General features: G+C 42.5%; 1 protein-coding gene across 1 annotated transcript in view; it reads right to left on the reverse strand.

Moving 5' to 3' along the window:
• Window positions 1-714: 714 nt before the first annotated feature.
• EXOC4 (exocyst complex component 4) overlaps window positions 715-27,307 on the reverse strand; it is a 365,546-nt gene continuing 338,953 nt past the window's right edge. The window contains exons 16-18 of the mRNA XM_032448867.1: window positions 24,999-25,177; window positions 23,361-23,520; window positions 715-1,936 (exon numbers count right to left, since the gene is read on the reverse strand). Of these exons, the coding sequence (XP_032304758.1) occupies window positions 1,699-1,936; window positions 23,361-23,520; window positions 24,999-25,177 (577 nt within the window). The 3' untranslated portion in view covers window positions 715-1,698. The remainder of the gene's footprint in view (window positions 1,937-23,360; window positions 23,521-24,998; window positions 25,178-27,307) is intronic.

Below are 27,307 nucleotides of genomic sequence, written 5' to 3' on the forward strand. Positions count from 1 at the left end.
TTGGAAGAATATAGACTCCTACATTTGAAATTCTCTTGTTTTCATATGATTTGTCGTGGCATCTACCAGCACAGCTGTTCAGTGGGTGGAAAATGTGGACTTCAAAGCTTGAGATCAGCCATGTAAAGATGAGGCAGTCTCAGATTATTAAGCAACTAGAGACAAAAAGAATCTAAAATAGTTTGACTCTAAGCCACAATAACCCTCACATGCCTCAAAGGGTCTGAAATCTAACATTTACCATGCAACTTCTTTTCCTTCCTCCCATGTCTGGATGCATAACTGGCTGCTTTCTTGCATCCTCTCTGCAGCACATCTTGGATGTCACAGTTACTGACTATAGAGCTCATGTGTTACCCCAGGAAGATCCCAAATCATCATACATGACCACGGTGGTTGCTCTCCACACTTACTCATGCAAATTCCTCATGGAAAAGAATGAACTCTTGGATTTAATGGCCAAAACTGACATGAAAAACTGAGTTCATGAAAAAAAATGAGAACAGAAATCAGAAGATTCTTAACAGTTAGAACTACTGGGTTCTACCTTTAACACAGAGGTTGTGAAGCTTCTTGTCCAGTCGGACTGTGGCAGCTGGGAATTAGACTGATTGAATCAGAAGACCACTTCTTGGAAGACAACACATGTCTTTAGATCTGGAAGAGAATCTTTTCAGTACCACAAAAGTTCTTCAAAAACAAAGCACCAGAGCCTTTGAGGAGTCCCCAAATATCTTTTAATTCTGAAGTTTCAAGACAAATGCACAAGCAGTTACACAGCTCAGAGAGAACCTATCTCAGAATGTGAAACCCAGCCGGGTTGGCTATTCACCTGACAAATACAAGTGAAGTGTATACTTGGTTTGGAGAGCTGACATAAACTTATCAGCCCTAGTGAATAAGGAATCTTTTACCAGGCATGTACAAATGGCCAAGGCAGGACAGAATGGTGACCTGAGCTCTCTTCATATTGCAGAGCTGGAATGTGCCCTCCTGCCCTTGCTGATCATTCAGTGCTGAGCTACTGTGTGTCTTTCCAGCACATCAAATGGTGATTAAGAAATATCTTCAGAGCTGGGCATACTCTAAAGATATATTCGGAAAAAAAGAGAATTAAGTTCAGCTATTACCTTTATATTGACAATTTTCTCCTACATTCACTGTCATCCAGTGCAGTATGAGCTGCAGAAACTGATGCCATATGGCTCCATGATAATGAAAAAGTAAAAGTGGAAACAAATGGTCCCACGTTACCTCCCATTACGAGAACTGGCTTATTAGTATCTGGAGGAATAAGCTACTAGATCTCTTTGCAGTGGAAACAGCAGAAAACTAAATGCATCTATGACTGTCACTGCAAAAAGTACTGGCAAAGCTGAAACAGTCTTCCTGTGCAGCAATGCTGTTGGAACAGCTTCAATATCATCACGATCCCACATGTTACCAAAATGTCTACCAGGATGCCTGTTCCTCCTGCAGTGCAATAACTATTGGGACAACATGTTAAGGAAGCATTACGTGATTACACATCAACCCCAACCCCAAGAAACCCCCCAAACTAAAGTTTAAATTGCATTTCCTTTCTCGCTAGCAGACCGTCACCCAGAAGATACATTCTTTTGCCATAAATTATAACAGAAACACAGAAATCTGGACTTGCAACCTGACAGCCCCTGCTGCTCACTGTGGCTGAGCAGATTAAACTGTGGTGATTTTCTTGTCCTTGGTGGCCTGTTTGATAGCAGCCTGCTCACAAATGATCTCCTTCAGCCTCTGAAGCCTCATGTTCTGTGTGGTTTGGTCTCCCACACCTGTCTGGCTTCGGTGCAGTAAGTTCAGGGCATAGATGTATTCCAGCTCTGTGTACTTCACACCTTGATCCACCACCAGGTTTAAGAGCTCATCCGCTGTGTTGTAGAGCATCTCATAATACTGCCTGGAAAGCAAGCAAACAATCATTCTGGTGAGAATTGATATTTGGTGCTCCAGACCACTAATTCTATAGGATATCATCACTGATTATTTTTTATTCAGCAATGCCGTGAGCTGAGAAGGCTACATCAGGTGCTGGACAAGCAGAGCACAAAGCAGAGCACATACTCCTATTTAACACAAAGTTAATATGAAGTGCAAAATCACATGGGAGCAAATCTCCTACTTTCCCTGCTCCCAACTCTCTGCCATACTCAAAACACAAATTATGTGGAACTGAGGGATCCTCTTTGCTGGTTGTTACCTCCAACTAAGATGCCACACATCTATGCTCTGTGCCTCAGTTTTCCCATCTGTACCAAGGAGAAAGATCTCTTGCAGGTCTGTGGTCCAGATAATACCAACAGAAAAGCATCCTGTCCAGGGGAAGCTGTGCAAACATAACATTTTACAAAGCTCCTTTAGGCAAAGGGGGTTCCAAACCTGGGCAGCCCCTTCAGAGTCAGGAATAAGGGGAAGCTCCCCTATGCTTCTGCTGGAGAAGGCTGCAGTCTAATCCTTAGGTTGCGGTGGGATCAATTATTTAAAACCCAAGGGAAAGAACTCCAGGAAAAGTTATCACCTCGTTCCCTCTCTCTGCTCTTTGACTGCATTAAAATAACAATCAGGGCAAACATGGCAAAAATGCATATTAAATTCCTCTTGTTCTTTACTTTGTGGGCTCTCGGGTCTGGCTTAGCTGTGCTTTTGCAGAGCATGCAGCGTGCCTGCAGACTGCAAATCACTGCTGCAATGACTGTAACTGGCTGTGACAAAACCATGTGTTTGCAGCTTCTTGGGTCATGCCTGGTTGTGTGGTCAAGGCTCCTGGGCTTCAGAGCTCTGCATTTTCATCCCCTCTGTCTCCTTCTAGACATTGTCTGCTGCTGTGAGCTGAGACTTTACTCCTGTGGCTGAAAGTCTGCAGCAACATCACTGCTATCAGAGACCAGGTGGGATGAAGGACTTGCACCTAGAGGAAGGAGAGTCCAAAACCATCAATTCCAGGTACAAGGACTGATAGGATTTGTGTTCTGTGGTCAGAAAAGAAGGAAGTATGCTTGTACAAGTGAAGGTACACAGAAAGCACAAGGAACAAATAAAAAATAGCTTCCGGCTACAAACAATAAGCTGAAAAACCAATCAAGCAGTTAGGCTCCACATAAATGAGATATAAAGTCCTGAAACTGAAGGAGGATGAGTTCTCCAGCATCACCAACAGCCCCAGGGGACTCTGAGCTGGGCTCTGGTACAAGGACACATGGCTCTCCTTAAGAAGCAAGGGAAAATTGGTCAGGCTAACTTTTGCTTCTTGAGAACACAAGATATTCTGTGATTCTCCAATACAAGATATTCTCTGATTTGTCTTGGAAAAGAAAGGGAAACCATGCAAACTGCTTAAGAATAGCATCGCTAAGAGCTGTTTGGCAGCAATTTTGATCAAAGGGATCCCTCAAATCCCCCTAACTTAAGAGGAGTACATCTCCAAAGGCAGGTAGATATGTAAGGATGGGAGAGACCTTGCACTGCTATTTGCAGATGGCATTTGGGTAATCCCTACAAGCTACAGACTCATCAGCTCTTGTGATGCTGATAATGCCAAATGAAGCCAGTGCTTCAGAGAATGACTGAATACACCTACGTGGTTCAGGTAAGAAGCATTCTGCAAGGCTGGTTTGGTCCCTTTGAAAGCCACAGCATGAAATTTTATCTTTTGATAGAACACCAGTAACAAAAGCCACTAAACTCTGAAATGCACTTCTTAGTACTGGATTCAGAAGGCAGAAGACTAAACCAAACCTCACCTCCAGTCACTGGAACAGGTGGAGCATAAACAGTTTTATCTGGGATGCTGCAGAAAGGCCAAAGAGACCAGATTCTAATGGCAGTATCTACCAGTGGGTTCTACAGCATCCTGGCATCCTGGTATGTTCACTCAGTGAACCACAGAGTACCCAGAAGCTGCTGTGAGCCTCAATGTGTTAAAAAGATTAAGCTGCTTATAAATCTGTTTCAATACATAGGGAGAAATCTACTCTTAGGTTAACTCTGAGGATACTGGCAATATCTCAAGTACAGTTATACACACTAAGCATAGAAAAAACACTGCAGCTGTCAAAGTAAATGGTGAGATTTAGGAAACTTTGATCATCTTCAGATATTTTATGCTGAACAGAAAGGAAATGAAATTTTTGCTTTGCAACAAGGGACCAGGAGGGAGAAGAAACAACCACAGCCTCTTTAGGCGTCTTCCATTTGACTCCATCTCTACTGCTTAAATGCCTTTTGCGTGCATTACTCTGGGGTTCAGCCTTGAGTCTCCCCTGGTTCTTCAGACTGGCTCTGTGATGAAGGGCAGGGGAAGTTCAGGTTGGATATTAGGAAGAATATCTCTTAAAGAGTGGTGAGGCATCGGAATAGCTGCCCAGGGAGGGAGTGGAGTCATCATCCTTGGAGGTGTTCAATGTGTAGATGTGATACTTAGGGACATGGCTTAGTGGGCAATATTGGTGGTAGGTGGATGGTTGGACAAGATCTTAGAGGTCTTTTCCAACCTTATTGATTCTATGGTGTCAGGGTGTCAGTGGACATCTGGGTGACCAATCCCACTTCATACCCTCTCCTGAGATGCTGAAGCTGCTCTGTCTGCAGCACTATTAGTCAATGCAACCCTTGTCTTTACTCTGTGTCCATACAACCGCCTTTCTTCTTGGCCTGTCCCAAATCCTGGGTTACCGCAGATGAATTCCATACCTAATAAACACAGGACTCACCTATCACTCTGTTCAGGATCAGATTATTTTTTAATTAAAAATTTCCTGCAAAGTGAAAAAAAAAGAAAAAAAGAAGAAAAAAAAAAGAGCAAGCGAGGCAGTACGAGTGAGCAAAAGGTATGCATTTTTAATTGGGAGCAATTAAAACACTGCTGCTTTGGCATGGCATTGCCTTTGGCCAAACCTTATTTGCATGCGTAATTATTCACTCCATTATGAAGTCTGCTCAACTTTGCCTCCCTTGTCTTTGAAAGTATTAATAAATATTGATCAGACACACTCCTGTTTGCCTTTGCCCATGCAGCTCTGATGGACTCATCTTCTGATGTTATCAAATAATGAAATATGAAAGAGTGAGTGGGATGAGCCTCTTGTTCTGTGATTTTTTATTTAGGCTCTTCATTTTACTTTCAGAAGTGTATTTGTCCCTGCCATTATAAATGCTCTTTTGATTATCAAGAGGAGGTTGTGAAAAGCAAGTTAGTAAGGGATGGGGGAAATAAATGGATGACAGGTGAGGGAGATCTCTATTCAGTCAAATGCTGGCAGACTGATCTGGTTTTTAAAGTTGAGATTTAAAGCCAGGAAGAAGAATTAATATTTATCAAAAGTTGATTCTATCATCTGACAAATGGGTTAATAAATAATAATAGCAGATTAACATACCTAACTGGAAAATGAATTTAGTTTCCCAAGCCTTCTGTTGGCTTCCATGTGAGTATAGCTAAACACGTGTATGCTGACCTATCCTAAACTGATCAAGAGTTTGGGCACCAAGATCCACTGAGCAGTCTGATGCTGAAAAGTGTAGATAGGGCTTGTTGAGTTCATCACTAAGGCAAGTGCATAACTGAAGCACAGGCTGTTACAGTGCCTTGTTCTGGATGTCACCTTCAAGCAATTGGAAAGAAAGAAGATTACTAATTTACATAGAACCACCAAGTGGAAATCATGCTCTACCAACTTGGTAGACTTCTGTGATATCATCACCAACTGGGTAGATGGGGGGAGAACAGTCCTTTACATTCAGCCTCAGGGCTGACGGTTGTGTTTTGAGAAGATGAGGAGTGAAGGACTGTGTAAGGTATCCAAAGATGAAGAGAAAATGCCCTCACTGCCCAATCCAAAGCTCAAATACTGCTGTATTCTTTCTGCTGACTTAGGAGGCCCAGGAAGATCCATCTTCATATGAACATCTTTGTATTAACAGCAAATAAATGAAGACATATCACAGATGAAAACGGTTCCCAGGTCAAACAAAAAAAAAAAAAACAACAAAAAAACCCATCACATGGGCAAATCAAGATTGTTAAAGCCAATTATAGAATCAGAGAATCATTAAAGTTGGAAAAGACCTCTCAGATCATCTAGTCCAACCATTCACCTACCACCAATATTGCCCGCCAAACCATTGAAGAGCGAAAAAGATGCTCTTTTAGTGTATTTATCAAAAAAGATGGTAACTTGAACTCTTTTCTTGGAGGAAGGGAAAAAAATAAGGTGGTTCTCTCCTCAAGAAAAAATCTCTGAAAAGGCAATCAGGTTGAGACAAGATCCTCTGAGGACTATTAGTACCATTCTCCATTTAAATGCTAATGTTAACCTATAACCCAAGGCCTGCACACACACAAAAGTTTTTCAAAAGATGGCCAGGTGAATTCACAATTAAATTCTGATTTCCCTGAGAATGACTTGATCTCTTCTTAAGAGAAGGACCTTCAGACGAACGGTGTGATGTTCCAGGATAAAGAATCTTACTTCAATTATTCACTCATTATACAGCTGGGTGCCTACTCTGTAATGATGTGGACAGAAACAGATTCAGAAGGGAAGATCTTGGATCTGGGTGCTGACTTACCCAAATAGAACGACAACAAAATAAGTGTTCTGTGCTTTATCTCTTGCATTTTTGGGGGATTAGAGAGTCACTTTTACAATACTCTAATAAGAAATCTAGCAAGAAAGTAAGAAAGGTCAAGTCTGAAGCACTTACAGACTAAATCTGTACACACACACACACACACACACACACACAACACACCTACAAGACAGAACAGTGAATATATATTTGAAGAGGAAAAAAGACCAAAGCTGCAGTAATGAAGTCACTTCATTTTGATAAGGGCAGATCTCCATAGAACTATTATATTCACATGTATGGAGGAGTTAAGTGAGTGCAAAAAGGGAAGGTGAAGAAAGAAGTAAGGTGACTTTGGTTCATGTTATACAGAGTTTTGGGCTTGAGTTGAATGAGAAGAGGTGGCCATGGGAGATGGCACTGATGGTCACTTGGGCACCAGAGATGGGACAGGAAGGCTATGCAGCAGCATGTTAAATTTTGCAAAGCGAATTCTCAAAACCTGCAATACCAGTCAATGGAAAATAGACATAAACCCACAATTACTGTAATTTCTACACCTCATGAAGACTGAAATGATGTTTGCATAGAATCATAGAGTCATTAAGGTTGGGAAAAAAACCAACTAAGATCATCTAGTCCAACTGCCCACCCATCTCCATCATGCCCACTAACCATATCCTTCAGTGCCACATCTACTCTTGAACACCTCCAGGGATGGCAATTCCACCCCCTCCCTGGGCAGCCTGTTCCAATGCCTCACCACCTCTTCTTGATTTTTAATTAATCTGGACCAGTTCTGAGCACAATAATAGTAATGTCCATATTCTGCCTCCAGAAGAACCCAAAGCAGTTACGGGCAATTCAAATGGGTTTAATTGCCCACATCAAAGATGCCATTGCTGTGCTAGTCATAGAGCTTGGACAACACCCACAAAGAACATCCAGTCCAACCATCTAGTCAACCCCAGCTCCTCTTACACCATGTAAATAGATGGGCATCTCTCAAGTCAGCTTAGGGTGAACTATGGTCAAGAAGGATCTATTTGCTTCCATGGGCTGTACAGAGAACCAAGAATGAGGCTAGAACAGACAAAAATGTATGTGTAGTTCTGTGATCTACACCTTCTCGAGATGCACCATGGACAGCCTCATCCATCATCATCTTCCTCTTGGAAAACCAAAAGGAGATGTCCCATCAACATACATTATGGCTTGGGCAGGAGGCTGTGAGCTGCGTTCCTACAGCAGAATAATATTAAGAATGTTAAGAGCACTTAAAAAGCTAAAATATGCAAGTACCCGGGATGTGAGATGGTTTGCAATTGAAAATAAAGCACAGGAGATAGAAATAAAGGTGAATTGATAGCATAATGGTTCTCCATGTGGTATCTCCACAAATCGCAGCCCTTAATAAAGGCACAAATCAGGGCTGTGATGTAAAGACATGCATTACATAACTATCTCTTTTGTTGTTGTTAATATTCCCTTCTTCCCATAGACTGTCCCTTGTGCCTTGGGGCTCCATGCCCTGGTGGGGACACGTGGTCCACGGGGATCTCTGCATCAGACGGCGTCATCGTGGATGGGAACGCACGCCTGGATCATTTACAAACCATTCCCTACAAGACAGCAGCCACCCTCACGCTGTGCTGGGATACACGGTAATTACACGGCTTTTTCAAAGGAAGGATAAATCCATTAGAACCCATTAAATGATATTTCTCAAAGACAATGTCTGAGGCGCTCCTTGTAGCTCCATCCTGGCTGCTACTAGGAAGGACAGAATTTCCCACTCTCCAAATGGAACTTTACGGGGTATTAAATAAGCACCCTCAGCACTTATCTAAATCTTTAATTAGTTCTATAATATACTGATGATATCAAGGCTAATTAAATTTATACAGATAAAGAGCAATGAAATTCTAACCAAGTGAGCTGGAAAGTACATATTAAATAGTAAATTTAATGGTTCAAGCAGATAAATGCAATTTTAAATAATAATAATAAAAAAATTAAATTCAATTTTCATGTTGTATTAAAATTGATTTTGAGTGTGCAAATGATTGGAAAAAATCTTTTTAGTATATCAGTAGAAGTGCTAATCCAGCCTGCTCAAATATCAGTTATTAATGCCAGCATTTGCAAATAAGCTACACGCATTTGCATTTTTACTGCATATAGTAAAAAGAAAAAAAAATTATCTATACCATATGCCCGTTTATAAAGAATATTAAACAATTTTTCCCCTTGCCTCATGCATAAATGAGAGGAGATGTGAAAATGAATGTAGCCCTAAAGAAGAGAGTGTCAGCAGTTCGATGGAAACTACTGCAAAGATTGCTCCGGTCAGCAAAAATATAATATAATTTTAGCTACCCTTTGGGAACAACCATTAATGTGAGGAAAAAAAAAAAGCCCACAACAAATAAAAAAACCAACCAAACCCAACAGCCAGTTTTATTTAGGATGAAGTGGCTTGGAACCAGATTAAAAAAAACACCCCAATGTTGTAATGGGGGAGATGTTCAGTGGTGCATGTGTGCTGATTTTTAATACAAAGGGGAATGTTTGGTAGTTACCGATGGGTGAAGGACACATCTGCTTGCTAGGCAGAACAGGATGTAACACGTGAACTGTGAGGTCCACCAAGCCAATATCTGCCTGTAGGAGGCTGAGGTTGACCCTCGGTGCTTCAAAAGAGGCTTGAACCACTCACTGGGGTGAGGCAAACTGCCAAAAATCCTTGAAAACTCCTCTTTATGTTTTCTTTTTTCTTGCCATCTTTATCCATTGGGTTTGGATGCTGTAGTAGCTTCAAGAGTTAAGAAATAGCGTTTCGTGTTATCATTTGTTTGTTAACTACTGAGTTTTCTCCTGCTAGAACCATCCATTAACTTATGCCAGCCTAGAAACCTCTGTGATTGAAGAAGCACAAAGCACAGAAGAACAGAATCATATAAACATTAAAATTAGAACAGACTACTAAGATCATCCAGCCCAACCACCAACCCACCCTCACCATGCCCACTAAACCATGTCCTTCAGTGCCACATCTACTTTTTTCATGTACACCTCCAGGTAGGGAGACTCTACCACCTCCCTGGCACCCTATTCCAATGCCTCATCACTCTTTCTAAGTTGTTTTTAATACCCAGTATATTGGATTGCCACTTGCTCAGCACTGGGCAAGAACTATCACAGAATCATAGAATCACAAGGTTGGAAAGGACTTACAAGATCATCTAGTCCAACCATCCTCCCTTTATCATACCTACAGAAAACCACTAAACCATATCTCCTAGCTCCCTATCCAGATGCCTCTTGAACACTGGGATGATTCAAACAAGCAAGATAATTAAGCCATACATCAGCCTCAAATCCTACCTATGGGATCATCAGCAAGGACTTACCACCACCATGACCTAGAGGGCTTGAGGGCAATGATCTACCCCCTATAAATGGACAAGGAATAGTGTGAGGCCAATTCATTCTACACCATAGTTATACCAAGTTGGAGTGCTATATGGGGGTTGGTTATTATAAAGAAACCAGGCAACCAATGTGTATTTAATATCAGATTTTCAGATGTTCAGAAGCTGTGGACTTTATCTGTGTGTCTCCTCAATGAAGGATTTAAAGCTTAAAAGCTTCGGCATTCTTCTCCAAACCTTTTTTGTTGGCCACTGCCCACAATGAACATCTCATCACACCTAATATGCCAGTTCTCAATAACTCTGACACTTGGAAAGCTTCAGATTTACAAGCTGGATGTATTTATGGTCAGCTGTTACTCATTTGCTCTTGAAGCAATATTTTTGGTTTAAATTGTTTCTCCTTCTCTAATGTGCCTGGGGCAAAAGAGGGGGAAAGTCACAGCTTCTCTAAGGCACTGCCTCTTTTTAAGTCTGCCACTCCTGAAAGGAGGAACATTTGCTCACCCCAGAGTGTGAGTGAAAGTTGTGCTGTGTGTGCAGCACAACTGTGGCCTCTTCTGGCTATTCTTAGTGAAATTTTACCTTCAACATCCTCAACTTCTTAAGCCTACAGATCCACACCAGGATATTTTTTGCTAAGCAGCAGAAATCATTAGCATGTATGATGAAACCATCGTCAAGGCAATGCCAGTGCATGGTAAAACCCATAGCTATGGCTGTGGTTTCTATCTCCAGGTCTGCTTGTCTTCTCTCCTTGTTCTTTAGGAGCAAGCTGCAAAAGTCATGATCTCACTGCAAAATGATGATCGCTCCATGGAAACAAGGACCTCACAGCCATCCAAACCAGAGAAATCACTCTGAATCATTAATTTTATCCCACTCCTGAAATGCATCTTCTCACTGTACAAAACCTCCACAGTATTGAAAGAAATCTGCTGTGAACACTGGACCTGTAAATTTTTGTATTAATTCACTCACTGTCTCTTTTAGTTCTATTTGTTTATCTCAAAGCACTTAAATACCATTTACAGCACGTCTCTGTTTTATGAAAAGGTTGTTTTATGGTTGAGAAAATGAAAGTCTGTTGACATGAAGGTCAGGCTGAAGCCCTTTGTGCGCACAGCAGGCTGGATATCATAGGATAACATAATCATTAAGGTTAGAAAAGACCCCTAAGATCATCCAGTCCAATCCTCAACCCCTCCACACCATGTCTACTAACCGTGTCCCTCAATGCCACATCTCCATGCTTCCTGAACACCTACAAAGTTGACAACTCCACCATCTCCCTGGGCAGCTTCTTCTACCACTCTTTCCAATGGTACCTTTTTTTTCTCAATATCCAACCTGATACAAGCCAGTAAAAGCCATTTCCATGCTGGTAACCTCCCAGCAGGACCAGCTTCACCACGACTCTCAACCTTTGAACGTCCTCCATAGACAAAAAAACGCTTTTTCCTGGTGATTCTTTGAATCTGCCCATTTGCATGCTACAAGTGAAGGCAGAATAAATCTCACGCAGCGTGCCAAGCAGTTAACAGATTGCAAAAAAAAATAATACAATCATTTACCAAGTTGCGTTGGGCTTAAGAAAACAACCGAGAACACGAAGACACTGAATCTTATTATAAAATGATGCATTTTACATACTGCTTCTTCATAATACAAGCTGTTCCTCACGAAAGCATGGAACTCGCTATTATTTGCACCTCTTTTCTTTTTCTTTCCGTTTTTGCACACAAAACAACACAATGTGGAATCCATTTTTGATGTATGACTTCTATATGCACCAGAGGGACCAACTTCAGCTTTAGATGTCAGTGCATTTAAATGACACTTAGTGGGCAATATTGGTGGGTTGTAAATGGTTGGAATAAGTGGTCTTAGAGGTCTTTTTCAACCTTAATGATCCTAAGAGTCCATGGCATGACATGCCATCTGAATTTTATACCCTTTATGTACTAGTTGATCTCAAATCTGGAATACAAATTGTAGAATACAAGGCAAGATTTACAGCCTTCAATAAAACCCAAGTAAGAGATGACACACTGCAGATCATTTCCTGAAAGTGATACAGACTTGTGTATGCAGGCATCATAAGTGTAGATTCAAACACAGCGGTCTGGATGTAAATGTTTTAATATCTTCTTAAAATACAAGAGTAAAGACTTTCCATCTTCAAGTGAGTGCATGGATTTCACTTGGCTATCGAGCCCAGGTTCATTACAGGACAGATTTAATTGCTGCATCAGAGTTTGTGTGTTGATACCCTGCATCTGACGTGTGAAAGTTCAGGGATGCCAATCAGGCACAGTGCAGATGCCACTCTGCAAAACGTTCTCAGACAGTCTCCATCTGTCAGATATGGTAATAGTTGCACTCGATCAATAATTCACCCTCCTTAACTCCGTGTTTCCTTCATTTGAGTCAGAATTTTTAATGTCAGCCTCACCACAGGACCTTGGGCAGACAGGAGCTTTCCCCCTGTGGGTTTCTGTGCCCTGGAGCCAGTCACCTTTTGCAGCTGAAGAACCGTCTCTCAGTTTACTCAGTTCTTTCCTGATTTAGCTGTAAAAATCACAGCTTCCCTTTGCGATCAGCATTTTTTGTCTCATAGGTTGGAAGCCAGAGGGTGGTTAAGACAATCAAACCAAAATACAGCTCACATGGACCACTGCTTTTCTGGGACAGGTCACGATGAAAGCCACTAAGGCAGCAGAATATAAAAAATAGGATGCTGTTGTATGAACTTGAAGAGTTCAGTGATGACCTGGAGCTGCTCTTCCATGAGCCAAGGCTGCAGCAAGGCAACTTGTCCTCATATGAGGCAAATTCAAGCCTGTAAGAACATGATTAGAGCCCAAAGCCAGGAGATGATCTCATTGGTGGTCTCTGTGTGAGGCTGTGGCTTCTTTGTATACTGATCAGTGGTCCCTTGTCAGGGACATGATTAGGGAGCAATATTGGTGGTAGGTGGACGGTTGGGCTTGATGATCTTAGAGGTCTTTTACAACCTTTATGATTGTATGGTTCTATGTGTTGAGTCCTAAAGCAGCTGAGTGTGACTACAATGGAATCATAGAATCATAGATACAACCATCAGTCCATCCCTGCCCACTAAGCAGTGTCACTCTGTGCCACATCTCCCTGTTTCTTGAACACCCCCAGGGATGATGACTCTACCAGCTCCCTGGGCAGCCCGATCCAATGTAACTCTGACAACCACCCTTTCCAGAGCTGGCCATTTCTTCACCATTTTCTTCCCCTATTAGCCATGCCCTGCCAACTGGTACACCTTCCAGGTGAAGCATTTCTGATTCCTGGGTGCCTGCAGGTACACTCTTCTCCCTGGCTCAATCCAACTAAGAGAGAAACCCCCTGCAAAAGATACGACTTCAGTGCATGGAAAAGTGATGAGTGGCAATTCTTACCAATGTATCACACTGCACCAATATCTGCGGCTTCTGAGCAGATTACTGGGTATGAAGCACTGCAGTTTCTAATGAGATCTGACTGACAGGGTAAACCAATCTGCTACTTAAGGACTTGCGTGTGTCTTTCTATCTGTGGGGCTTGTGCTAGAAAGAAGCAGCCTACTGTGAAAAAGGCAGAGCATTTTCCTAATTGCTTCCATTTGCAGGCTGGAGCTAGGCAATAGAGATGCATTTCAAGCTGACAATCCAATATTTACCTTTTTATCAGTTGCAGACAAATGTCTGGGAAGGCTGTTCTTTCCATACTGATCGTCCCTCCTTTCCTTGCCTTTTTTTGTCTCACACAGACCTATCCTAAGCAGTGTCGTAGAATAGAATCATCATAAATTCCAGTGCATCACCACTCTCTGGGTGAAAAACTTCCTCTTAATCTCTAACCTAAACCACCCCTGTCTCAGTATAATCCATTCCCCATTCTCCCATCAACCCATGTAAACAGTCATACCCTCTCCTATTTATGCTCTGCCTTCAAGGAAGGCTACAATGAGGTCACCTGGGAGCCTTCCCTTCTCCAAGCTAAACAAGCCCAGCTTTACAAGCCCATGTCTCTTTTTCAGCCACTCTGCTTGTGTCTTAAATTAAAAACCAGCATGTGTTTGCTCTGCAGGGGAGCTGTGCTACTCCGTGCAGCATACCCAATAGGTGACAGTCACACCATTTGAATGACAGCCATCAGCCATCTGCCACCACCATGCGAGTCAGGACAACAAGCATTGCCAGGCAGTATCAGGGATGTGCCACAGTGATGCAGGAATGAAGAAATGCTGAGATCTTCAACAAGGGATGGAAGAGAAGTTGTGGATGCCTCATTATCCTTGCTGATCAACAAGGATCATCAGGTCTGGCATGAGGATCAACATGATTTCTGTTGCTTTCTGCATTTCTGCATTGCAGGTGGGTCATGGGCAGCTCTTTCTACATTTACAGTGGTCAAGTCTTCGAGAAACATGGCCGCTGTGAGGCTCTGGATGATCAGGGAACCAAGGGAAGCAGGAGAGAGAAGGCCCTGGGATTCTAGCAGAAGAGGACTGGTAAAATGTTCATATGGCAGACCAATGCAGGCAAATAAAATTGCTGTCTACGCACACATAAAGTCTTTCTACCCCTTTATGGCTAAAGCCAGTGGGGTACCACGTGTGTTATGCACTTATGTAAACCTGGAAATGAGATTTCACAGTCAGCTCTGTATTTCTATGGGATAAGAAAGGCCACATTAACTGTGGTACTTTTCGAATCTTGTGGTGGGGGTGTAGTTTTGATGTCTTAAGCTAGTCTGAGCCCTGGTTTGAAGACTACTTATTTATCAGGGAGTCACAAGCACGTGTTGAACACACACCATATTATTGCTGACAACCTACAACGCTGTATTTTTCTGCAAACACCTACACTACTGAATTCTATGTAGCCCAAGAGAAAGCAGACACTGATAAGTACTCCACAACTTGCAAAAAGCACCAACAAGGCCCTGGATACCAAGACTCACACCTACAGGATGTGCTTTCAAAACCTGGTCTGCAAAGAAAATCAACACCCACTCTAAGTTGAATCACAGAATCACTGATGTAGGAAAAGACCTCTAAGATCATCTAGTCCAACTGTTCACCTGCTATCAATACTGCCCACTAAACCATGTCCATAATGTATCGTATCTCCACAGTTCTTCAACATCTACAGGGATGGCAACTCAACCACTTCCCTGGACAGCCTCTTCCAATGCCCAACCACTCTTTCACAGAAGTTCTTCTTAAAATCCAACCTGAATCACCCCTGATGCACCTTAAGGCCATCATCTCTCACCCTATCACTCTTACCTGGGAGAAGAAGCTGACCCTCACCTCACCACAACCTCATTTCAGGGAGTTGTAGAGGGCAATGAAGTCTCCCCTGATCCTCTTCTCTAAATTGAACAATTTCAATTCCCTCCCCATCCAGATCCCTTCTGCAGGGCTTTCCTACCCTCAGATAGACCTACACTTTCCCCGACTTGGTGCCATTTGCAAACTCACTGAGGGTGCACTCCATTTCCTCACTATTCCATTTCCTCACTATTCCATTCCCTCACTCACGTCACCAATAAAGATATTAAACAGTATGGGACCCAATATCAACCCCTAGGGAACACCACTCATGACCAGTTGCCAGCTGGGCTTAACTCCATTCACCACCACTCTCTGGTCCTGGCCATCCACCCAACAAAGGGTGTATATATCCAAGGCACAGACTCCAGCTTCTCCAAGAGAATACTGTAGGAGACAGTGTCAAAGGCTTTGTACATAAACAAAACGACCCAGTTCCAGTTGGACAGCCAAAATTTCCTGAATTTACATTGAAGTGGCTGCAGCTCTACACGTAACTGGTCAGTATTTCCAGGGAGGCCAAAGTCACTAAAGGTAAAAAGTAACAAGAAAAAAAAACTTCTACGAAGAAAAATCCTTTCCCTTTAATTACCATTAGCAATGCAGCATGACAGAAAGAGATAAACACACATGCACCTACACAAATAAGGAGCTTGGGAACATAAAGTAATTACTTTGATTTTTTTTTTTTCTTTTCCCAGCAACATTCAAAACTTATTAGTCTCAAGAAACCACATATCAGCAAAAGACTGTCACCTCAGGGATAAATGAGGAATTTGTAATTCATTTCCAGGAGAATATATCCTGATGCTGTTAATGCAGAATGGGAACGCGCCGTGGCCAAGTCTAAGAGCCAAAAACGCTTCTTAAAAGTGTTTATTTGCATCTTCCTGAGCTTGTGTCCCTGGAAATGTGAATGCAGGCTTTGGCTGCCTGAGAAGTTCACCTCCATTGATTGCTTCACTAACACACCAAGAACCAAGCGGAGAAAGTCAATGAAGACTCTTCTGTTTTTCAGTCCATTTCCAGCGTAGGAAAATTGAATTAATCTCTTTACTTGGAGCAACTCAAACAACCACATGAAAATCATTACAGAGGCCGCTAAAACCTCTATCTTTAAAGGTTACGGTGTGAAGATTAAAAGCACCTCCGGGAAAAAGAGAAATGGCTGATCAAAATTCAATGTTGAGTCAACAGTGGAAAGCCCGGGCAGGACCGTCACCTTCCAGCACACAATGGGTATTTTAAGATGCTTCTGCTATATGGAGCGATACCAGCAAAGGGGGGATATTGTAGGATTTTGTACATCACGACGTTTGGACATTGGGGACATAGGAAGTGCCAAACAATTTCAGACCCCTAAATCTCTTTAATAGGGGGCTGCTACCTGGTGTAAATCCTCCCAAGGGTGCTTATGGATCGATGTGCACATCTGCAAAGCCACCTCCTGGCTTGGGCAGCTGCTGAGGTGGCCCTGCACCTCATTTCAAATGGTTTAAAGCAGTTTACAGAATCACACCCTAAAGGTGCTCACTTCTCACCACTCACTGTAAGCATTGAGGATAACCAGCTCTGACAGTGACATGACTGTGGTGGATCTTTAGTTAGAGAGCAAGTATTTACCGGCTCGGAGAGTCAATGCATAAATCTGAAAGTTTAGGCTTGGATGCCTTGCTGGACATGAGTGTGTGTTCTCTGGGTTTCTAGGGCCTGCAAAATGCCTGGTGAGTGTTTTAATTACAAAGCTAGCAAAACCCCTTCCTTGAGGATTCATAATCCATACAGCCACCAAAGGAAGCGGAGGGACATTTTGACATTACCCGGTGGTTCCAGCCACTTTCTTTCCATCTTCATGTGCTCAAGTGCTCTCGTTATGCGAAAATTACTTAAGGACAAACAGGAGAAATGTCATCCCCCATGAGTCAGGTCCTTTGCTTCTGAACAGCTGGCAAATCACCATCTTGGACTTTTTTTCTGATGGGAAGAAAGAGCAGCAGGCAAGGCATTTCCCATATATACACACAGTGAATAAGAAATAGGCTGCTCAGCAGACTTGAGAACAAAAGTTGTCCATCCTTAGGCTGGAGCAAGGCCAAAGATGGGGAGGGAAGAGTAATAATGCTGCCTGCACAAGGATGTGTTTGTTCCTCCTGCTGCATCTCTGGTGCTGCCTACAGCAATTCTCTCATTCACACCTGATAACTTAACCTAATTTAAGGCGAAGTTCCATTTTCAGGGATATTATCATTTCAGAGCATTACACCTCATTTCTTTGTTTGTTCCCTCTCCTTCGATTGTGCCAGCACAGCTGTTTGCAAGGCCTGCTGTGAACCAGACCAGGGAGCTGATCCTGCCAAAAATGAGGAAAAAATGATGTAAAAAGCAAAATATATCCCTTCTCCCCAAGCTGGATCATTTCCCCTCTCTAATTTACTGCGTTGCATCAGTGCCTGCTATGCTGACATAACCAAAAGAATGGGAAGAGGAAGATGGCATTACAGAGTGATACACAATCACCACCCACAACCTAGATGTTTTGCACAGGTAATAAAACTGAATGTATCAGCCAGTTTTTGAGATGGGAAGGGTACTTTAGACAAACTGGAGGTGTTTGGATCTATTCTCATCTGATGTCCATCAGGATGCTATGAGATGGGAAGATCATCAAATCATTAAGGTTGGAATAGACCTCATCCAGTCCAACTGTCATCAAGCTCTTAATCTGAGGAAAGGAAAAAGAGTCTTTTGGTTCCTGGCCCTACAAGAAGATGGAGTACATACACGAGATTGAAACACCTGGTTTTGACACAGATGTGCTAACTAGAAATACTTGACTCACAATGAACAGGGATCCATCTGTGATCTCCAGTCTCACAGTCTTGAGCTGGCACCTTATTGCAAATGTACTGTATTGCAGTGTCAGAAACCCCAAGAAGCATCTCTACAAAATGTCACGAAGGCATAAATTGATGCCTTACTAAAACTCATAGCAGCTGCAGATTTAACTGGAAATAAAACGCAGTGGATGGGTGATTTGTTCCAGCATAGTTTTAATGTACGTGTAGTTGGGTGGCTGATTGGGATGCATGGGGCATCACCCAGCAGCACCCATCTGGTGAAGGACCATATGGAGATGCAGACTCTGATCTCCCAAAGCAGGAGAAGAATGGGAGAAAGGGCAGGGAGTCATCAAGCTGAGGGATGTTTTTAATCCTTTATAGTTGGGATTTTTGGTTAATGCAGTGAAACCACTAATTACAGCTAATTAAACCTGCACTGAGATCAAAGCTCAGTGGAAACTACAGGGGGGAGAAAACAAGGGAGAAAAGAAAGGAAAAGAAAATACAGATTTTGTTGTAAGCAAGTCCTTAATTGAAAACTAAAGCAGCTTTGTTAATTAAAAACAGCAAAACCAAAATGAGGGCATGCTCCACAGATACACAACATGAGTCCAGCATTGAGATGGAGATAACACATCTTTCCCACGCTGTCAGTGAAGAAAAGCTTTTCTTCCAGAGCCTGTTCTGCTTCTGGCTCCTCCATACAGATGGGTTTTCTTAGGATCCACATTAGAAATTATTGGTGAGTTTCACCTTCCACGGCACTGACCACATTGGGCTACAAAGTGAGGAGAGTTCTTCCAGACTAACACATACATAGTTTTTATGAACAAGAGCTTTTCTCTCTAACACTGAACCAAGAGGGATGGGTCAGAGACCAGCCTGTCTATTCCTAAGTGCTAGAATATCCCATTAGTAGCTAATTTTTTTACCAAAGGGGATCAATCCATACAGCAGTCCAGCCCTAATAAGACCTTATAGGATAGGTATGTGTGCACTTACCCAGTACTGGGAGCTATGCACACTTTCCAGCCATCTGCTGTCACTGCCATGCAGGGAAAGAACATTTCACATGTGCTGAAATTCCACCCCAAATCTTAAAACCCATCAGTTTGGGAGATTGAGAATTGTTCTCTTTCATGATGGAACTGGCTCTGTTGTACTTCAGAACCAAAGTTCCTTTCTGTGACATGGAGAAGAGGTGATGACTTAGGTCAACAGGGACCCAGGATTTTAGGCAATGGCTGCTCCTTGTCCACAGGTAGACCTCAGCTATTTTGCTCTTGTGCCTGCAGCTCTATGCCTCTAAGTCTTAGCCCTTACTCAGTGATTAATATTATGGTGCTTCATACCCAAGTTTTGTGAGGTTTATTCAAACAAAATAATCTTAAATGGCCCAAATCCGTTACTTCGAATGCTGTCCAGTTCTGAACTACAAGTGAAGAGAGGTAGTGGAGAAGTACTGCAAAGGGACCTGAGAGCAGAAAAGCAGTTTGCCAATGAATCAAGGGGATCCAGGTTCCAATCTGCTTAACCTGGGACTCAACATGCACAAGTTCATGTATACACTGAGACAAAATTCAGGAAGAGAAATAATATTTAGCAATGAAAAGGACTTAAAGCACTAGGATCTCTAAGGAACACTGGCTTCCCTTACCCTCTGCAGCACCCAGTAGATGGCAGCATGTTATTGCTTATTCAACTTGTATGGGACAACATCGAGCAGGAGGCATAAATCCCTCCTAACTCTCTATAATAAGCAAAAGTATCCCCTGCCTGCCAGTCGCTGCAGGAAAGGAACTCAAAATATTGAGCACCCAAATCAGTATAAGAAGTGATGCAGCTCTCCCCTGATCTGTTGGCGGCTGTATGGGTACAGGGACAGTGTTTGCCCTGATGATGTTAGTATCCAAGCATTTACACCATAGCATCACTGGGAGAATGTGGGCATGAAGGAACGGAGTCAGTGCAGTAGCTGCAGCTGTATTTTGCCAGGGAGAGGAAGCAAAGGTCATTTCTCTTTTGTGAACAGCAAAAATTCAAGCAGACTTTGTATACAGACACATTTGATCACAGGTGTCTGAGCTACATTTCAAGTCTTTATTCCTGTCCAATCTGCCTGACAAGCTGATGCCTTCTCCCTGTGCCTTTACACTGGGGACTCCTCCAAGGTGGCCAGGATCCACTATCAGGGACAATGTGAGTGTAACACCTATCAGAGAGATGTGGTCAGAGCCAATGGCCCTGGTAACGTCTTCAGTAGTAGAAAAAGAGGTTGGTGGTCCTTTGGGATGGATAGTCACTGCAACTGTTAGCTTGAATGGCAGCAGCTGGGAAACCTCTAATCTGCTCTGAGGTGTACAGATATCTCGGTTTCACTATTTAGGGATGAAGGACACTTTCAGACCCAATAATGAAGAGTAGCACCACTCAAAATCCGTATTTCAGGTGGATAGAGAGGAGGTAAAGGAGACAGACAGGAAAAGATCTGAACTGGAGTCTGTATTTGAAACTGAACTCTAGCCCTGTAGTGGCATAAATCTAAATCTGGGTCTGAAACTTGCAGAATATGGAGGTATTTAGAATCCACGCTCCATTCTAGACTTTGTAGCATGTGACCAGATGCTATATACAGAAAGAAAATACTGCTTTTTATTTAATATAATTGGGGATGTCCTAATCATCATTTCTGCTGGCCTAGATACTGAACACACATAAGGGAAAACCTTATTCATACTTGCAAGAAACTCAGTGACTGATGCACATCCTTTTGTGATGCCTTAGCCGACAGAACCAGTCTATTTTACCCTTTCTTCTTGCGGTGGAGATACTCCTTCCCACAGCTCACAGAGCTTGGCAATTTCTTCTTTTTCCATTGGAAATGTGCTCCAACTCTGCTTTATGATGCTCTGCAGAGAGTTTCTCTGCCTCACTCCACCTTGAAAGGAGAATCTCAAAGCAAAACCCATCTGAAACAGATTCTCCCCACTCCATGGTACTGTTGCCCACCAACTATGTTCCTCAGTGCCACATCTCCATATTCTTGAACACCTCCAGGGACACTGGACTACTCCCTGGGCAATGTGTTCCAATGCATCACCACTCATTTGGAGAAGAATTTTCTCCTAATATCCATCTGAACATCCCTTGGCACAACTTGAGGCCATTTCCTCTCCTCCTATTTCTTCTGCAACTCTGCTATTGCTTCTGTATGTGAAATAACCACTTGCTCTCCACTTCCCACCTTTAAAAAGGCAAAACTGGTAGTCAGCCACTGCACGAAGCATTTACAGATTCCTATATGAGAGATCACAGAAGCACAAATCACTTTTATCCTACACTGATGCTATTTTATGCTTCTGGGGTGTGAATGGTTATGTTTATTTTATAGTTGGAATAGACCTTAGTAACTGGAGTCCCTGGGGTAATGTGAGGACTTGCTCAGGTAATTGTATATTCAGGTGAGCAGGGCAGGGTTCAGATGCACAAAGATACCTTGTATATGTAAAAGGGTAATCCAGATAATAAGTATTCAGGAGCCATCTGAAGAACAAAAGAATAAAACATATTCTCTACATTACAGAAGTCTGCCCCAAAAGAAAGAGGGAAGCAATGCAGTCAAGAAAGCTAAAAGAAAACACCACAAAAAAAGAAGACCAGCCAGGAACAAGCTGTTGAATTTGTATTATGGGAAGAAATCTGCATGGCAACTCATGCTGCTGTGCACAACAGGTATCTCAGTGAGCTCTCAGTGATGGTACTCAGCATCTCAAATGGTGCAGGGGAAAATCCACATGCTGTGTAGCCCACACAGTGTATATGTGCTTGATACCACAAGAACTGCTTGCATGGCAAACCATCCATCAAGCAAGATCAGAAGGGAGGAAATGCATTCCCTCCTCACCCTTCCCTTCAAACCCCACGTCTAATTATGCAGCACTACAAGTCACAGATCTGTGGTTGTTCAACTCAGATTGCAAAGGCCCATCGGAAAATGGCCAGCACTGTGCCAGCCTCCAACAGCACTCGGTCAGCATTTCATTAGTTGGGTGCCAGTTTTAGTCAGCATATGATCAAGCCCTGCTCTGCCTGCCAAAAAACTGGGGTAATTTACTTAACATTTCAACAGATCAGGGAAAAAAATAATAATGAAAAAAAAAAAAAAAAGCATTTTAAAAAGGAAAGATTCAATTTGGGAACTTTATTCCCTGGAGAATTAGTAATGGATCTATTGCTTTCACTCTCTTCTCAGTCCCCCAGGCCTCAGCATTCATAACTTCCCCACGTCAATGTTATTATGAAAAGACTAATCCAATAATGAGATCATTCCCCATATGAGAGCCCAAGTAAATGAGGCACTCAGTCATATCTACTTGCCTTCCTCTAAGGGAGTCGTGCTTCTCCAGTAATTCAGTATCCAAGAGTGATGGCCAAATGGTGACACCAATATTGGCAGAGGGTCATAGCTGAGTGTCATGCAAAACTTTTGTCATCTGAGCTTACAAGCCTTCCATTGCAAGTTCTAGGCTCTTCTTTTGACTATTTCTTGGACCCAGCTGACCACTGCCCTTTCAGTATCTAAAGAGGGGTCAGACTCTTTAGCAGGGTTTATTCTGATAGGTCAAGGGGAAATGGCCTCAAACTAGAACAGGGCAGATTTAGATTGGATATAAGGAAGTTTTTTTACAATAAGGGGGATGAGGCAGTGACACAGGCTGCCCAGAGAGGTGGTGGATGCTCCATCCTTGGAGATATTGAGCAGGACTTTGAGCAACCTGATGGAGCTGTAGATGTCCCTGTTCACCGCAGGGGAGTTGGACTAGATGGCCTTCAAGATTCCCTTCCAACTCAAATGATTCTATGGTTTGATGACTGCTTCAGAGGTTCAGACAACACAGCTCTGCTGAGAGTTAAACCCTGTGATTATGCCTCAAATGATCCCCCTTCAGGAAATAAAGCAGCAAAACAGATAAGAAACATGCAGCTGAGCTACCATGTCTGATTTTGATATTGCTACAATTTTGAGAGCAATAGAACCCATCCAGTCGCATGGTGAGTGGTGAAACCTTTGGAAGGAGCTACATGTGGATGTTGAAATAATAACAAACACAATAAGGGCTCTTAGCTCACCTTGCAAAGTCCAGATCAGCCTCACGCGACATGGTGATGTTTGTCAGGTTCTGCTGGAGGATGAAAATGTTCCTGCACATTTTCTTGATGCCAGACTCACTGATGCGCTTGAAGTAGTGGGCTCCGTTGATAAGGATGCAGGAGATGAGGTGGCCCAAACCTGTAAAGGAAAGAAAGAAATGAATAATAAAATGAGAAGAGAAAGGCATTTAGCGACAGAAATTAATCATAAAACCCAGGAATGGGAATGAAATGGGTGTGTGTGAACTGGAATGAGAGATAGACCAGATGGCATCTGGAAACGCTCTTCACCATCTTCCCTGTGAATTTTTTGACTTTCCTCAAGGTTCTCTTTGTTACCAAAAATACAAAAGGAACACACCAGGACCCCAACTCTGTAGAAACTTAGTTGCACTATTGTAGCCATTGATTTTTACAGGACACCCCCAGATTTACTGTAACATCCCTTTCTCTCTAGCAGATCAATGGACCACTACTGCTCCGACAAAATGATACTATTCTAATCTATTATCAAGGATGATATTTTTTTTTTCCTGGCAAATTCTCAGTCCACAAGAGCAAAAATGAGCTGCGTTTCAGTGCACTCAATGCACAGCTTCTCCAATAGTTTCTTTTGATTGAGTGATATCCCCATCTTTCCCCTGCTACTGAAGGACATGGCAGGCACAGGAAACCTCAGAATGATGTACCTATGCATGAAGCATTGCAAATAGAAAGAAATGTAGCCTAATTCACTCAGTACAGGAGTCTGTAAAAGACCAGACATTGATTAAAAGTCTGAATTACGAAAATATGCCCATGCTTAGGCAACCCAAATACTGGTCAGAAGAAGGCTGAGGCTTGCACAGCCTTCATCCATGCTAGAATACAATGAGCGCATCTCCAGTCCCCACTCTTCTGATTTTGACATCCACACACCCTGGCACACAGTGAGACAACTGTGCGTCAGTGCCACAAATAAATACAGGGGAGATAAACCAAGACGTGATTGATATTCTCCAAGGTAATCACAGCAGATGAGACATCAGAAGAGCTAATGTTCTCGAAATTTAATTTTAGTACTGGAATGGCTACACTTTGGATAGGGACTGAGCTATAATAGAGCTGTACTTGCAATATATACAGCTTCCTGATGAACTGTCCTGTGTGTACCTTGGCCTACCCTTTTTGTGCTCAGAATGGGTTGATTGGTTCTATCAAAGGCAATCAGAAATGGCAAAAAGGCAACTGGTTTTTGACTTATGTTTGCATAGGTCTCACCAATCAATTTGCTGTAGATGGCAACAGTAGCACGCTGTGTGTTGAGTCATAGAATCATTTGAGTTGGAAGGGACCCATAAAGGTCATCTGGTCCAACTTCCCTGCAATGAACAGGGACACCCACAGCTTGATCAGGTTGCTCAGAGCCCTGTCCAGTGACCCCAAATATCTCCAGGAATGGGGGAATCCATCCCCTTGATGGGCAACCTGTTCCAGTGCCTCACCACTCTTAGTGTGAAAAACCTTTTCTTTATATCCAATCTAAATCTCCCCTGTTCTACTTTGAAACAATTTCCTCTCATCTTACCCTGAAAGACACAAATACTTCTCTTACTAACTTGATGACAAATGTCTGACCTTCAAAGATGTACTGGAACTTGTGCTGCTGGAGGCTGGCACTCATGGCTTCCTCTATGGCACTGATGTCCTTATTGAGCCGGACAACAAGGGGGTCATAGTCCATGCTCTCCACGTTGGCAACGATGGCATAGTTCCCTTGTTTAGCCAATGGGATCAGGTAGTGGAAGCAATGAACTCTGCAAGACAGAAGAGAGAAGCGTTACAGCACAACTATGTCAACATTAAAATATCAGTGGGTGTAACTCAGAAGTGGTGCTAAGCAGAAAAAAACAACGTATTAGTTATTACTTATTATTAGTTATTACTTATTAACTTATTAGCTATTAGTTATTACTTATTATCATGGAGAGAAATGCTAGCGATGCCAGCTGAACAACTGCGTACGTTCAAGTCCTCTAAAGGCTGTAGAGATCCCACGGAAGAGAGTGAAAGCCCATCAACAGAAACACGACTCAAGAGCCAAATGATTTGGACAAAGAGTATGTCTGCATTGCTTGTTCCGCTTTTGGTTTCTCAGCCAGGACTGGAAAGAAGGAGGATAACTGAAGGGACCGTTCCCTTGTGAACAAAACATCCCTCATGGTCTCAATGCCAGCTGCAAAACTGCCTACTGCCAGAACACCAAGCAGCTCCAGGAGGCCTGGAGGATGTATGGACATTCCAGTGCCCTTTTTCCTTTGCTCTGATGTGAAGATCTAAGAGATTTTCTTTTTCCCAATCTCATTACCAGTCCATAGAGGCCTTTAAAGTTTCAAATTTTTAGATAATTATCTCATTTTTTAAAAAAATCATGAATTACCCAGTTCTTCAGCAGAATCACAGAACTGTTTGAGTTGGAAAGGACCCTTAAAGACCATCTAGTCCAACACCCCTGCAATGAACAGGGATATCTACATCCCAGTCAGGCTCTGATGAAGAGTATCTCTGTAACACCTCAGCAGTGGTCCAGGCTGCCAAGGAGGGCAGTTGTTCCTTTTATTTCTCTCTCCAAACACCAGCATGTTTGTGGCGACCTTGACATGGCTTTGTGGTCTGGTCTTCTGAAAAGCATTGCCGATTATGCTGTGGAAAAATGACATATATAGGATACTGCAGGGATACAGAGGGGCTAGTGAGCATAGTTAAACTCCCTTGAACATAAATCTTTTATTTTTGGAATAATAAAAACCAATGAAACAAAAAAGCCCGAAGCGCATTACTTATCATGACAATGTATTTAATACATCAGAAGTAAAAGTGCTGCCTTATAACTTTCCTTCTAAAGTTCAAGCAAGTAAAAAGTAATTTTAAGAAATGAGTGGTTACATCTGCATTAAATGCATCTGTCTCTTGACCTATCTTGAGAGCCGAATACAAAGGATCCTCTATTAACAGATATGACCTACACCATCACTCTGAAATGCCAAGTGCCTTTTAACCAGGTTCTCCATTTTCAAACATGTTGGTTCAGCAGCACTTCAATACTGACGCTCCAATGACAACTCCTTACATGTATTGTTAACCCTTGTAGCACTTATAACTGGAAAAAATGAGTGAGCCAGGGGGCATTCAATGGTAATCTGAAGGCCAAGATTGCCCCTTCCCAAACATTTGATATAACTGCAACTTCTTTCCAGTTTGTCAGACATGTTGATCTGTTGGCAACGTGCCTTACCATCATCTTTTCCATCAAAGGAAAAAGTCCTGTACGCTCACATTTTATTCTGCAAAAATCTGCAATTAGGTCATTTCTCTTGAACTCATAGTGGAAACTGCTGTGATCAGCAAAGTCAATAGCAAAACTCCTTTGACTTCTGTAATTCTTGGTTTTCACCCATATCACCCAATGGGGATTGGGGTCAGGAGTTTGATTGGACTCTTTTGAATTTTATCCATCAGGGAATCATAGTTGAATTGCAACCTGGGTGAAATAAATATCCCTTGCATTCAGAGTGTAACTCAGGTTTAGCACACTGAGACATAAAATTCATGCCAGGCAGGCTGGCTCAAACAGGACTGGGGTTGGGGTGGGGTGGCAGATGTGGTACTTGCTCCATCCTTGGAGACATTCAAAATCAGGCTGGACTGGGCACTGAGCACCTGACCGAGCTATAGACGTCCCTGTTCATTGCAAGGGAATTGGACCAGACGACTTTTAAAGGCTGGTTCCAACTCAAACAATTCTATGATTCTCTAAGTGGTGATGAGTAAGTTCTCGTGGAAAATGCCCTTGAGGTGGCCATCACAAGCAAGTTCAATCTAGGGCAACTTCCAGAGTAAAAATATATCTATTATTTAGCACCTGCTTCCATATAATGCTGTATGGG

Source organism: Coturnix japonica, chromosome 1 (assembly GCF_001577835.2).
Source record: "Coturnix japonica isolate 7356 chromosome 1, Coturnix japonica 2.1, whole genome shotgun sequence".
NCBI classification, from domain to species: Eukaryota; Metazoa; Chordata; class Aves; order Galliformes; family Phasianidae; genus Coturnix; species Coturnix japonica.